Source organism: Aphis gossypii, chromosome 2, assembly GCF_020184175.1.
Source record: "Aphis gossypii isolate Hap1 chromosome 2, ASM2018417v2, whole genome shotgun sequence".
Classification (NCBI taxonomy): Eukaryota; Metazoa; Arthropoda; class Insecta; order Hemiptera; family Aphididae; genus Aphis; species Aphis gossypii.
Window position 1 is genome coordinate 24,990,756 of NC_065531.1, and position 14,311 is coordinate 25,005,066.

Sequence of the window (14,311 nt, forward strand, 5' to 3'; positions counted from 1 at the left end):
TGCACAGTAATTTTAATAGCAGCACATTTAATAATATAATATATAGTATCGTGTGTGTAGGTACACACAAAATTTTAATTTTTTCCAGAAAGAATCTCGTTATTTGGTTTATTTTCGTTATTTTTTTAAAATGTATTAATTAATATTATTACTCCACTAACCAATTCAACCGAGGACGTTTCATTGTAATAAAAAAAATAATTATGTATTATAATATCATATTATCATAATATACACTATACACTGCAGTAAGTAAACGAAATTGGCGCGACGAACGTCATTCCAATCTATACAGAAGAATATACATTATGAATATTATATTGGTACAGTGTATTTTCACAGGTTCGTTTAGGTGTACTACAACGTCCATTAATCAAGCAAACAAAAAAGTAATAACAAATAAAGTATGTGTTCACTGTATAGTGAATACGCGTGTTTAATTCGGCTCGTTTGACGGAGGTTTATACACGTGCGTCGCGTTATTACCGTCGTTGTCGTCGTCATCGCCGCATAATACACAAGTAGACAACATCGGATTAATAAGACGGTGGTTACATACAATATACGTATATCCTATATGGGATCGAAGAACAACAGCTTCGACACGTGGCCTCATAATAATATACACAAACAAAACATATTATACTATAAAAAAATAATATAGGTGTAATACAGGTATGTTGGTGTGTATAAAATAGGAGGGAATATTCAAACACTGCACCGTTGCCGACCGATCGAGGCGCTAAGTTATTTCATTATTATGGACCGCGCCATTATGATTATTATTATTAGTATTACTATTATATTATTATTACTACGTACACGTACTATTATTCTTGGGCAAAATATTACACGCGTGTACCGACGCTGCACGCGCCGGTACGCCATCGTCATCAAAACCTAAAAGAAAAGATTCTTTCTAAAGAGCTACGCAACGACGAAAAACTACGAGGATCCACTATATAATACATAACAATAATAATAATGATGATGATAATAATAATAATAATAATAATGTGCTTATATTATACGGAACGTTCGCAGGCATTATGTATAGTGTATACATATACAACACAATATAGGTATATAGGTATTATCAGCCATATATCGTCGTTGCCGTGATGGTATGTATTTTTATACACAAATATATTATATATATATCAGAGGTTAGGTTTAGGTATATATCTTTACTTATAACATATCGTCGACCGATGTATATAATAATATATGAAACGCCAACACACATTTTCCGGGACCGTGAAATATTAATACGTGCCACTTGAAGGAAAAATAGAAAGAGAATATTAAAGAGTGACAGAGACAGAGATGAAGAGAGAAAGAGAGAGAAAGTGATGGGAAGAAACGGTTCGATAAACTGATCCCGTGCCCTTGAATAGCTCTCTAAAAAACTAATACACACATACGCTCACAACAACAGCAGCTCTGCTACGATGGCAGTGGCGGCGACAGCATTATCGGCAAGTTCATTGTGCGTGTGATTGATGAATTTTAATTAAAAAACTATATCAAATAATTTTCTTTGGTTTTTTTTTTTTTTTTAATTAATAATTGCATTCAATAGACTATATCGAAATCGTCCCTTTTTCAACATGCATACATGATCTAACTCACAATGACCAACATTATATTATAATACGTCTATCATATGAAAAATAAAGATACCAATAAGAATTTTAAGTTGTATCCTCAGGATTAACTTCGAACAAAATAAACAGTCAATAGAAAATTGAACGTGCTATTAATTGCCATCTTACATTTAAAAAAAATAAATATAAATAATAAGTATATTAAATTAATGTTAAACACAGACTATAAAATAATACAACGTAAAACGATATTTTTTATTTGAAATATATTGCACTTTTAATTTGAGTCTAACTTTTGAAAATTATTCTTTCAATCGTAAGTAATTTAATAACGCTTCTACTTTGTTTAAAGCGATTATGTATAAAAGGATAATAAAATCAAGTAAACTAACAAAAACGAAAAGCTATGTATTAAAAATTGAATAATAATCAATGTAATAGTTTACATAATTTTTGTATTGTCTCGATAAATTATTATCAATAAAAGGATATGAAAAATAGAAATTGTAAAAAAAAATTGAACGACATAAAATGTGAGTAGTACACAATAATACGTAATCTAAATTCAAATAAAATTATTATAAAAATATTTTTTTTTCCTGTTATTTCCTGTTATATACGCCCGTCATCTTTGTGAAAATATAAATAGTCCACTTTTTATTCCTGCTACGTGTGATTTTTCGTTTCAAATATCTTACGGTCTCTGCACATTATATTAACAGGGGAAAAAAACTAACGAAACCGTTAAGATATAAACCATTTTAACCATCAAAGGTCATCGATCCTCAAAGGCACGTAGCATATTTACATATAGAAAACTACTACACTCAATTTTTATACATACATTATGTTACCTACATATTTATTATTTATATTCATGCTTTTTATTTTTGAATTTTTGAGTAATGTTATTTTTTTGTTTTTATTCGTGTCTAATCGTAAAATTCTAACCAAACATAATAACGTGGAATGTCACAAAAATAGAGATTGGAAAACAAAAAATTGATTTTTGTATTATGCAAGCTTTTTTACTCGGCATCGTACACGATAAAACCAGCAGATGTTGTAGTAGTGGTAGCATGATCGCAGTAGCTAAGGCACTATAAATATTTTTTTGAAAGCTTTACTACATAGAAGTATCCAACCGCATGTATTTCTAGTAAAACTATATACAGTATACACATTCATAGTGTTTTGCACGACGATTTCGATTGCCAATGTGTTCATACCCAGTCCGTATTATCGGTCGAGCGATGTAGCTACACGACAGCCAATGGGTAATGGGTAATTGAGAGGACTAAATGAAACCGAGCTGTGTGTCTCGATAAAATATATGATGGTGCGTTTGATTAAAATTAATGTCTAGTAGTTATTTTGAATACAACCGTTTCCTCTAACTGTACACTATAAATGTATAATATGAATATTCTCATCAATGAATTGTATTATGTATAGACGTTGGTCGTTGGAAAGGTCAAAATTGACGGAGAAAAAGAGAGAAACACCTAATCCTCACTCTGAAGACTTATTAAGTGTAGAAACTGCTTTACGATAAATTCAATGGTCGATATGGATGTTCATGGTTTTATTTATTGAAATATTTTTCGCCGTATTATTTCTTAAATCTATAATAATAATAGGTAGTTATATAGCGTTTAATCCTAACACTATAACGATTGTATTAATAAATTATAATACAGTATTATAAAAAAACGAAATAACATTTTGCGTATAACAATGAAAAATATTGTTGCCCACTACTTTACTTATAACGTCGAATCATTATGAATGTTATGGCTAGGAAATCAACTACTTGCTTGAAATTCAAAGTCTGATTATCGAAATACTTCAAAAACTATTTTGCTTTAGAACATAAATTGTGAATTGTCCTTCAAAAAGATTAAACTTAAAAATTATTATTTTTCAAGCAAAATTACATCATATAATTATGTAAAAATAATAATTTAAAAAAAGTTATATTAATGTTACCATACGTAGATTAATTTATACCTATATATTTGAACATAGATGCAATGTAAGTAATAAGTACATTGCATCAGATAATTAATATTATATAAAAACACTTTCGATTGTTCGGCAGACATTTGAAGTGACTGCCAACCAGCGTTGTTGGCATTATACAGCATTATGTACGAATTTGAGCCCCCAAACCAACGCTGGTCGAACGAACGGGTTAATTGAATTTAAAACGTACACAATTCCCCAGCCGATTAGTAGTACCTATATTATACTCCGTAGGTATAATATTATAAGTGTTATTATACATAATAAAGCGTAATTATTTCGTCAAACAATATTATAATTGCTGTTATATTCGGCCTGTTTACAATAATAACGATAATTGTGTCTATTTTCTGAGGTGCACAGCAGACATCGTTTTATTGTCATCACCTATGCAATCACTTCGTTGCATTATATCACATACATATAATATACATTATATATACCTACTATAATATAATATTTTTATCATCGGAATATTTATTACAAATCATACTAAGCCCGTAACTCGAAAAACTGACTACTGAAATGTTCATTCAGTGATTTATTATTACTAAGTATTTTTTTTCAATATTCACCTAAATGACGTTTTGGTTAATTACTATGAGAGATTTTGGTAGTTTGGTGATTTTATGATATTATACATATATTACATAAAAATATATTAATTTTTTTTATTATTTATACGTCTCGACTGATAAGGTTATTTGCGTTTCTAAAAATTATATTACATTCGATGTTGTATTAAAATTTTAAAATTAATTAAAATATTATACATAAAATAGTGTTAATTTTATTCTTTCTAATTTGTATTTGATAGTTTCCTAACCTGGCTGTATAATATACATACAATAGAGTTTAAAGTTAGTAAGTATGCTGTTTATTTTGTCGAAAAATTAAAAACCCTGTGATTTATGAATAGATTAGGGACAAAAGTAATTAACCGACTTGGTTAACATGAAAATATATTATACACAAAGCAATACAAAATCAATTAATAGCCATGTTGTACCTATTAATGTTAACAACAATTATAATGTGTTCTACATATTTTATTTAAATATTTTAAACCTAACAGGTGTCATTAAGCTATAAATTAGACAATAAATTTAATTTTTGAAAATCATGAGTAGCCACTTATAATTATTCATTATAAGCCACGGTACTAATCATATCTTTTTACAAACATACATAGGTACCGACATAATAATTATAATACCATATTTTTTATAATGTATATATTATACAAGACTAGTAAAATTGAAAAAAATAACAATAATTGTCTTTCAAGTGATTTACATAATAAACCGATAAGACGACCGTATCAGTAGAATGTGATCCTCAATGAACAGAATATGTCATTCTAGTTAATACCATGCATTATTATTATCTATAGAAGTGATTCCCAGAACTTAAATCCATCGGTCACATTGAATAATTTAGTATCAGATAAAATGTTTAAGTAGGCAGCTATAATCGTCACTATTTATTTTCAATTATTCAAAACGTCATAAAGATTAAAAAAAAAATGGTAGAGGTTAACGACTGTGCAGTGAAAAATAGCAATATCCATAAGTTATAGCACCTAAAAAAAAAAAAAAATTTTCAAAGAAATTTCTAAACGAAGATTTACAATGTATTATTATTATTATACATAAATTGGATTTTATATTTTTAATATTCCAGAACAGTGCGATACAGTTTTAACCCGATGATAAATCGTGCAGGGTATGTGCGAAATAAAAGATAATATTATGTATAACCATCCGTATTATGTTTAAAACATCTATCTGAATTTTAAAATATAAAGCCTCTCGATTGGTTCCTTATCCGCACAATATATAGCGTAAACCCACGTCTGATTTCCGATTTTTCCCTTTAACTACGTGTGGCGGATAAAGTGTACTAGAAATCCGTCAATTACTCAGCAAGATAAGAAGATCGACCCTAGCCAAATGTGTACGTAACACGCAGACACTTTTTGCGTGCTGACTTCTCAAAAATCTCTAGAGTTGAAAACGTGAGAGTTATTAAGTAGTTCTGTAGTTAAAAGGGCAATGTTTCTTTTTGTAACGATCGATGCTGCAATTCGCGAGCAAGAATAAAACGAGAAACATGAATACAAGATAAACGCGATTGAATAAAAACAAAAGTTTTCGACAAGTGTATGCATAAAAATTATAGTACATTTTTTAGTATTGGCAAATCATGTTTTTCATAACTGGCAATCATTATTATAATTCAATCACTTTATTTGACAAACAGACAAAAAAAAATATTTAATTTAAGTTATTTTATATTTTTTTTTTTTTTGTTAAACAATGAACTCGTTTTTTATTTATTATTTATTTTTTTGAAGAAACGAATGTTATATTATTTATTACTCTTAAAATATAACGAAGAGAGGAAAATAAAATTCAGTTTATGCAAATTTGTTCATAGACAGTTTTGTGTTACATAACATCAAATAAAAAGCTTTTCATCAGTTAAACACATTTACACTTAACACAGTCATTAGTATACAGCTGCATTAAAATTATATACAATCCATAAATAAATTCATAAACAAAAATAATGTTATTCACCTTAAAAAAGGAAAAAAAAATACAATATCGATCATCCATAACAATAATATTGCCAGCAATCGTGTACCTTATAATATATGCGCGTTTAACGCCAAGATCATTAACCTAACCCAAAAACCGAGTAACCACATCATCTGCATAAAGTCGTTTTTACGAGTATTTCACACGACTGCAATACGTGCAATATCATTAATTATATTAGGTACAAATAACGCCTATGACATTGGCGCCTATGTGTGCGTACCTACTATATACTTTATAAACATTTACAAACTATATCAGACCATTTTTGGTGACGTGAAGGAAAAATTGCTTTGAGCCCAACGACAACGTTTCTGAGGTAGATTTTTCGAAAAATCGTACGGTATTATTTTTCCACGCACGCCCACGCATCAACCGTAGTAGGTACCTATCTATATGAGAACGCGTACACGCGTATATGCGCACAATGAGCCGGGTATATAGAGCAGATCACAGATGGCATTAATCCTCGAAATAGAGGACGCAGTAAGAGAGAAGGGTTGACAAACGATTTCAGGCGAAATTGCTATACCGCGCCGCGCGTTGATGGCGACGAGACAAATGGTTTCGTTTTAGGCACAAACACAATATATTATATATACCTACACACTCATTCGCGAGCATTTGACGACGACAACGACGACTACGGTGCAGGAGGCGGTGAAATACACATTACCGGTTTTCCGATTGGACTCTTTGACTATAGGGGTCGGTTCGTTCGAAGTGCATACACAGTATAATAATGTATATAGGCGAGAGAAAAGCGTATATGAATATAATATTGTATATATATCGAGCATCACACCTGTGCCCACCTGTCGTCGACGTCGCAGGACGCGTCGTCTTTGCCGTATAGTCCTTTTCTTATATCCCGAAGCAATTGCGCTTTCTCTCTCACACACCCTCAAGCGAGCGCACACACGCACACACATCACTATATGATACTCAAAGTGTATAGGTATTGTATAGTGTATATATATTATATATATATATATACTTTAAGTCCGCTCCCATTTATCATTTAGCCCGCCTGAATGATGTATAGTGCTGCAGCGCAAGCTACGTCAACAATACATATTATACACGGACACAAGCACACAATATATACGTTACATTACACGTTCATCATTGTACACGTCATTGTATAAGTGTACAAGCACAATAATAATAATAATAGTAATATACGAATAAGGAGAAAGTGCTGCAATGGTCTTCGCGGCCGCGATGGGACAGAGGAAACGAGACGATTCGCCATCATATAATTTCGTATCCCGTCCCTCTGCCACCGCGAAAAGGGCATCACCGGAAGGATATTTTATGTACAAGCCATCAGAATGTAAGCGCGATATTTATTTATTACCGCGCCTTTGCGACGTGCATTATACACCGCACGCCACTTGCGTACATACGGCAACGTTATTGATGATGGTCCGAGAACCGGCGCAGACGACCCGTGAGAAAACTCTCCTCGCGTATTATGCGTTATACAACATTAAAATATAATATATAACCATCGCCGTTGCTGTTGTTGTAGACGCAAAACATAATTAATAATTATCATAATATAATAAACGCATTATTCTTATGAATTTAAGTGGGTGTGTGTGTGAGACGAACTTAACATTTTCAGAAAAAGACGAACATCATAATATTACTGACCTAAATATTATGCCCATCACCGGACGCTGGTCAGCGATTGCGTATATACCGTTTAAACCTTATATATACACATAATATTATATATAACTAGTTTTCAAATAATCCGTATATTTTAATCATCGCCAATCTCGACAATGTTAATATATATATATGACCAATGTCCAGTAGAACAAAATAATGCGAAACCCTTAGTGGAAAATGGCGAGTGCCTGCGAAAAACAGGAATTATAGTAGTGGTGATCGATTATTCAATGATGAGTTTGAGTGGGAAATGGATAAATCGAATAATAAAATTATAAAATCAGCAAATTTTATGAAATTAACTAGTAAAAATAAAAAAATCGAGAAGTTTATTCACCCGAATTTCAGATGCGTTATACTGCAAGTATAATGTTTTCAACGTACATCTAATGCGTTACCAGACGTTAAAATATTTATAACGTGCACGGCGTACACGCAAAAGTATAGTACCTATGTGTGTACGGCGATAACGATTTAATGATAAGATGGATTAATATATTTCCTAAGAGCGCACGAGACGCGCGAGCTCAACCGCGTATACACGACTGCTGCAGGGCCGTCATCGGCCGTATAACGGCCCCGCCAAAACTGCGCTGCCGCTCTGTACACGCTGCCACGCCGCCGCCACCGCCGCATCGATCCGGCCCGGGGTCCTCTCCTTCGCCACACCACCCCACCACACGGCCACCGCGTTAATGGGACACCGTTAAAGCGCGCGGGTCTCATACCGCCCCCGCTGACGCTTTTCAGATCGCTTTACCGCGCGCCCGTTTTACAACGCATTCGCCGCCGTCGCAACACTAACTCTGCACGCACGTCGTCCTCGTTCTCCTCGCCTTCCTGCCTACGTGTGTGTATCATATACATGCATTAATATAGATTATAATACTTTTCCACAACTGCACTTATACACTATAATATATACGAATGAAAGGACAAAATATATTTTATTAAATACAAGGCATACGCACGGCGTTTTCTAAAATTCTATGCGTATAGTCCTGTGTGAAAGAAAGTAAAAAAACTGTGATCAAGATACCACACTTAATTAGGCTGTTTTTTGTTCAATAATTTCGCCGAAAACGTCGAACACACAATTATTTTATTATAATTATTATTATTAAAATAGAAAAGTTGCACAGCGATTTGACACTTTCATATCAATGTAGAGTGACAATCACTATAAAGAATCATGTTTATATACGTAATATTGTATTTTGGAATCGATTTATCGATATTGTTGGTGATAGTGTTTATTTTATTTTTTATTTAGTGGATAAGATTGTTCTTTATGCGATATTCTAAAAAAACATAGTTTCTAAATTTAAAATGAATATTATGTTTACTTTATCGTTTATTCATGTAAATTAATATTGTCTGTAGGTAATTTTCGATATCAAACCAATCTAAAGCACGACTACTATACTAAATGAATACTATCATATACAGTATTCAACGGATTTCATAGTATACTATATTTTATATCCAAACGAGAAAAATTTCATTCATTAAGTTTGTCGTCGTCTTTTTCATCCGCGTGCGTCATCATCATATTGTACAACGTGTTCCTTACTTACGACTACAGCGTGCCAAGAACGATAAATTATTCATTTTTGTATCGAAAATTCGATTTTACACGTCAAACGATTAACCACCGGTCTTTATCATCCGATTTCGATTTGTTTTGAAGTTGATGATCATTTAACAAAAAAAAAAAAAAACTAACACACAATATACCAGTAAATTACATTTTTGGTGTATCCTTCCATAAATCTCATTCCACAAAACTCGTGTCAGAGATTTACAATACAATGTTTTTTTTTGGTTTTGAACAATGCCTTTTGAACCACTAAAATTATATTAAAGGGAGCAGAGATACGGGTAAACCCATATTTTCTTTTCTATCGATTAAATCAAAAGATAATAGAAATAGAAATTATACCACTATATTAATATATTATACTTAAGTGACAAGGGGTTTGTGTTGGCCTATGGTGATAGATTGTATTTTTGTGCTATAGACAGACTCATAATATAAAATGTCATTATCAATGGTTGCAGTTAAATTATATAAAACACATTTATATTTTTATAAGTATCATTAAACAATTATTATTGAATGAAAGAATCTATTTCTACGTTATAAAGCAATTATAAATTTTAGTACCAAAATTCTCTACGTATGTACCTACATGAAAGCCACAACTATGAGACTTAATGATGTCTTTGTAAGGTCATTTTTAATTAAATTAATTAAAACACGATATTTTTTTCAATTGACTACGAGACCTTTCCAGGGATATAAATCGCTGTTTATCGGTTTTGTTACTGGCATTTCAATACAATTATTATAATAAACACTGTATTACATTTCAGTATATAGTATTTAAAGATATATTGCTAGTTCAAAGAACCAAAGCAATTAGAATAGTTTTACTCGTCAGTCATTTCCCAAATAGATTGTGGTCAAATGTCACAATAATCATTTTACTATTATCCCGTCTGCTATTTTGTTACTGGTCAGTGATTAAATAGATAAACGTATAAATCATATTTATCAACTACATAGTATCAATTTTATGTTAAGCGGAATTAATTTAAAAAAATATTACTATAACATTGTTATTTTCATTTTAATATAAAAGAATACGAGTATAAATAAAAATTTTAAAAGAATATGTTGCTACTCATATACAATACAATATGCAACTGAACGATATTAAAAATGCATTTCAAAACTATTGAGTTTTATGATATCACATTTTTATTCCCAAAAAAATCGTATAAAACTTTTCTTTTCAATGGACACACGAGTTATTTGACATCCAGATTTTATTGCATGGAAAATGAACCAAAAACTTTTATTATAAATAACCTTCAATTTTTGGAATTTCATTAAGAACGAAACTAATAAAGCGCACTGCAGTTCAGTTTTAACTTTATAATATGTATGTACTTATCCTAACTATATTACAGTACTAGATAAATATTAATATATATAAACATATATGTTAACATTTTAAACTAGTATTATTACTACTATTAGAATATTAGTAAGTTATCTCAACTGTAATTTTTTTTTTCATAATTTTGTCGTTCGCTATTTTGTTACAGAGAAAGACGTGTGTTTGTGTTTCCTCGGGACTCATAATTTATTTTACAGCCTGTGCCACTGATAACAACAGTAAATGAATCACATAGGTACACATACACATAATATTACATACGTTTATGTTATAAACATAAATATAATGCATACCAACACATAAAGCGTCAAAAAAAAAATTGTATACATTAAATCAAAAACTGCTGACATAGAAAAAAAATCTAAACACAAAAACAGTCCCACTGTATTCACTATTAATTTATCAAAATTAAAAAGGTTTTCAATCACTGACTTTTAGTAATTTAAATTTTTTATTATAAACCTACACATTTTTTGTTACATACCAACACACTTTTTACTAGTATTTTTTTTTTTTTTTTTTGTCAACGATAGTTGTAAACATTTCTAAATAATCTACAAATAGTAATACGATTTTTTTGTTTACTTAATTACCGATAATTTGTACCAGTACAAAGTGTACTATAAACACGCAAAACTGTACGTTAATGTTTTACTGGTAATGATAAATTAATTAATTCTATGGCGATATTGGTGACCGAATGAATAAGTTGATGAAATACGATTAATCACAGTTAGTAGTTATACGCTACTGAACCAATGGCAAACGTTTCTTTAAAAAGGATTCAAAAATAAAATTGTATACGATGAAAAATAAATTCAAAAAATTCCAATGAAAACACAAAACAAAAAAAAACTAATAATTATTAATATGGTTAAATAATCGTATATCACAGCCAATTCCCGTGTATATAGGAGTTCACGTGTGATACAACAATATGGTCAATATGTGAAATTTTATGAAATTTTATACTATGCGTGAAAGGTGGAATGTGTGAACTTACTACCTATAGTATCTACATGAGATAAATATAATTATAATAATATGTTGTTACATAAGGACGCGACGCACGTGCGACTACACAGACACTCGCTACGGTAATGATGTTATTTAAAAACAATATTCTAATATAGACATATAGTCCAAAGTACATCGAGCGGGATGATTCCATCCACTCAAACTGACATTACTAAACGAAGACTTATCTATTTTGCAGGGTGTATTATGTGACTAATTATATAGGTATCTAGTACCTATATATAACCAAAGTTAAAATAATATCTTAATATGAGGTGAATATCATAAGAAATGTCGATATCTGTACATGCTACCACGATTCACTCAAAATCTAATCCTTATATTTACATTACGATTCGTATATACCCCGGTACCTGCTATTTATTACAAATCAAGTTTATATTGTGTCGCTTAATATCATTTTGGGAGCTTTTGAAAAAAGTTTTCATTTTTTTTTTTTTTAATATCTTATGCAAGTGAATTACCTGTTGCCAGTGATCCTCGAGTGATACGTGTGCAGAGAAATAACCGGTATCGTGTATGTCTTGAAGTTCCCGGAATATGTTACCGCTCGGTAGGACGTCCATCGTCGATGCGTTGTCGAAAGCACGTCCGAACTTACGAGATTCCTTATCGGCAGTGGCGTCGATAACGGCAGCTGAACAGCTTAGTCTATACGGTTAAAATATACGTAATGTGTAACAATGTATTCGCAGTGTATAAGTGTAATGATATATTATCGTGTCGTCGACGTATATTAAACACAACAATATTAGATCACCGGGAAAGCGGTCATCGTCGTCGATCGACTGTTATTATGATATTTTAATAAACAATTAATGCACGACCGAATTTATCTAACAAAATTAGATACAGCGACGGTAGTAACAATTATGGCGTAAAAACCGTATACGCGAACGTATCGAACACTTGGCAAAAATTAATGTAGGCTATAATAATAGCGAGGTATTAACAACAACAATAATAATAATAAAAACGATGAAAATACCTAATTATAATTATAATAATAATATATTAGTATTGATAATATTTGCACAGTTGAAACACGTCACTACGGAAAGCACTATACATGTATCGGTGTTAAAAAAAAATAATAAATAAATAAATAAAAAGAATGTGTACGAATCGAAAAAAACCAAAACGAGCAAGGCGACGAGAATTCGAAAAAAATAACACAACGGATAACGATTTATGGCGTACAGAAGCGGCAAGTGGTGGCCCGTGTTCTCGCTCGCGACTGAACACTGTAATTTTGCCGGTGCCGGCGCGGCGAGTTTACCCGTTCGCGCGCATACACGAATACGATATTCGATTATGCGTAGAGACCGAGCGCGCGCGGCCTCCGTCACCAACGCCATCTACCGGCTCGGCTGACACAACTAGCCGCCGCCGCCACCAAATCTCCGGATATTGCAAATATATATATTATTTTTTAATATCCCGGTACCACACGTCATGATAATAATATATCGTGTTTCACTAGCACTCCCGCGCAAATCTATGTTAATAATAATAATATTATACTGTCCGGTTAGTGTTTCAATATTATAGTATACCATATTGAATATAGCTATTATAATATAGGTACCTATCACGTATTAGTTTAAATTGAATTTTATTAATTTACACAATAATATGTATTTACTTTATATATATATATATAACAATAAAATAATATATCATGCATGCACCTGAATCAATTTTAAGTCTATTTTGCAATATTTTAATTTTAACCTTCTTTTCAACTAAACTATACATATTTTATTAGCAATATTTGATATAAATTATTATAATATATATAAGTATAAGTAATTAAAATCAATGTTGAGAAAGTTCATGATTTTTTAACTCAGTCGAGTTAAGTTAATATAAGTTAAATAATTCAGATATATACATTAATAAGAAAAGGTTATAAATTGATTATTATTATTTTTTATTTTTTTTGTTAATTTATTTAAATCAAAAGTTGATAAACAATTTTTAAATTTTATTTTTGTTTATAAACACTAACCTAATTTTTAATTCGTGTTCATTAAAAAAATAATAATAATTTATTTTAAATGTTAGCCAATTTTTTTTTTTACGTAGAAACAGAATCAAAATATAATAAAATAAAATAAACTTACTTTTTAAAATGCAAATTTAGTTCAGTAATTTCATATTAATTTAAAAACAAAAGTAACTACAGTAGTTAAGTTAAAAGTTTAAATTAAATTAACTTTTTTACTCATTAATGCCCAGTATTGATTTAAATATATAATATTCAATCTATATGGTTTAACCATCAATTCAATGCAAAACAATACATTACGTTGTATACTGTTGTATATTGAAAAATTTAATACAAATATTATAATAGCATATAAATATATATATTTTATTAACATCATTG

The 14,311-nt window shown here is 30.6% G+C and overlaps 1 protein-coding gene across 1 annotated transcript in view; it reads right to left on the reverse strand.

Annotated features, from left to right (window-relative positions):
- Positions 1 to 13,202, reverse strand: part of LOC114128661 (Krueppel-like factor 6) — a 193,159-nt gene extending 179,957 nt beyond the window's left edge. Inside the window, exon 1 of the mRNA XM_050201662.1 lies at positions 12,384 to 13,202. Within this exon, the coding sequence (XP_050057619.1) occupies positions 12,384 to 12,485 (102 nt within the window). The 5' untranslated portion in view covers positions 12,486 to 13,202. The remainder of the gene's footprint in view (positions 1 to 12,383) is intronic.
- Between the last annotated feature and the right edge of the window lie 1,109 nt (positions 13,203 to 14,311).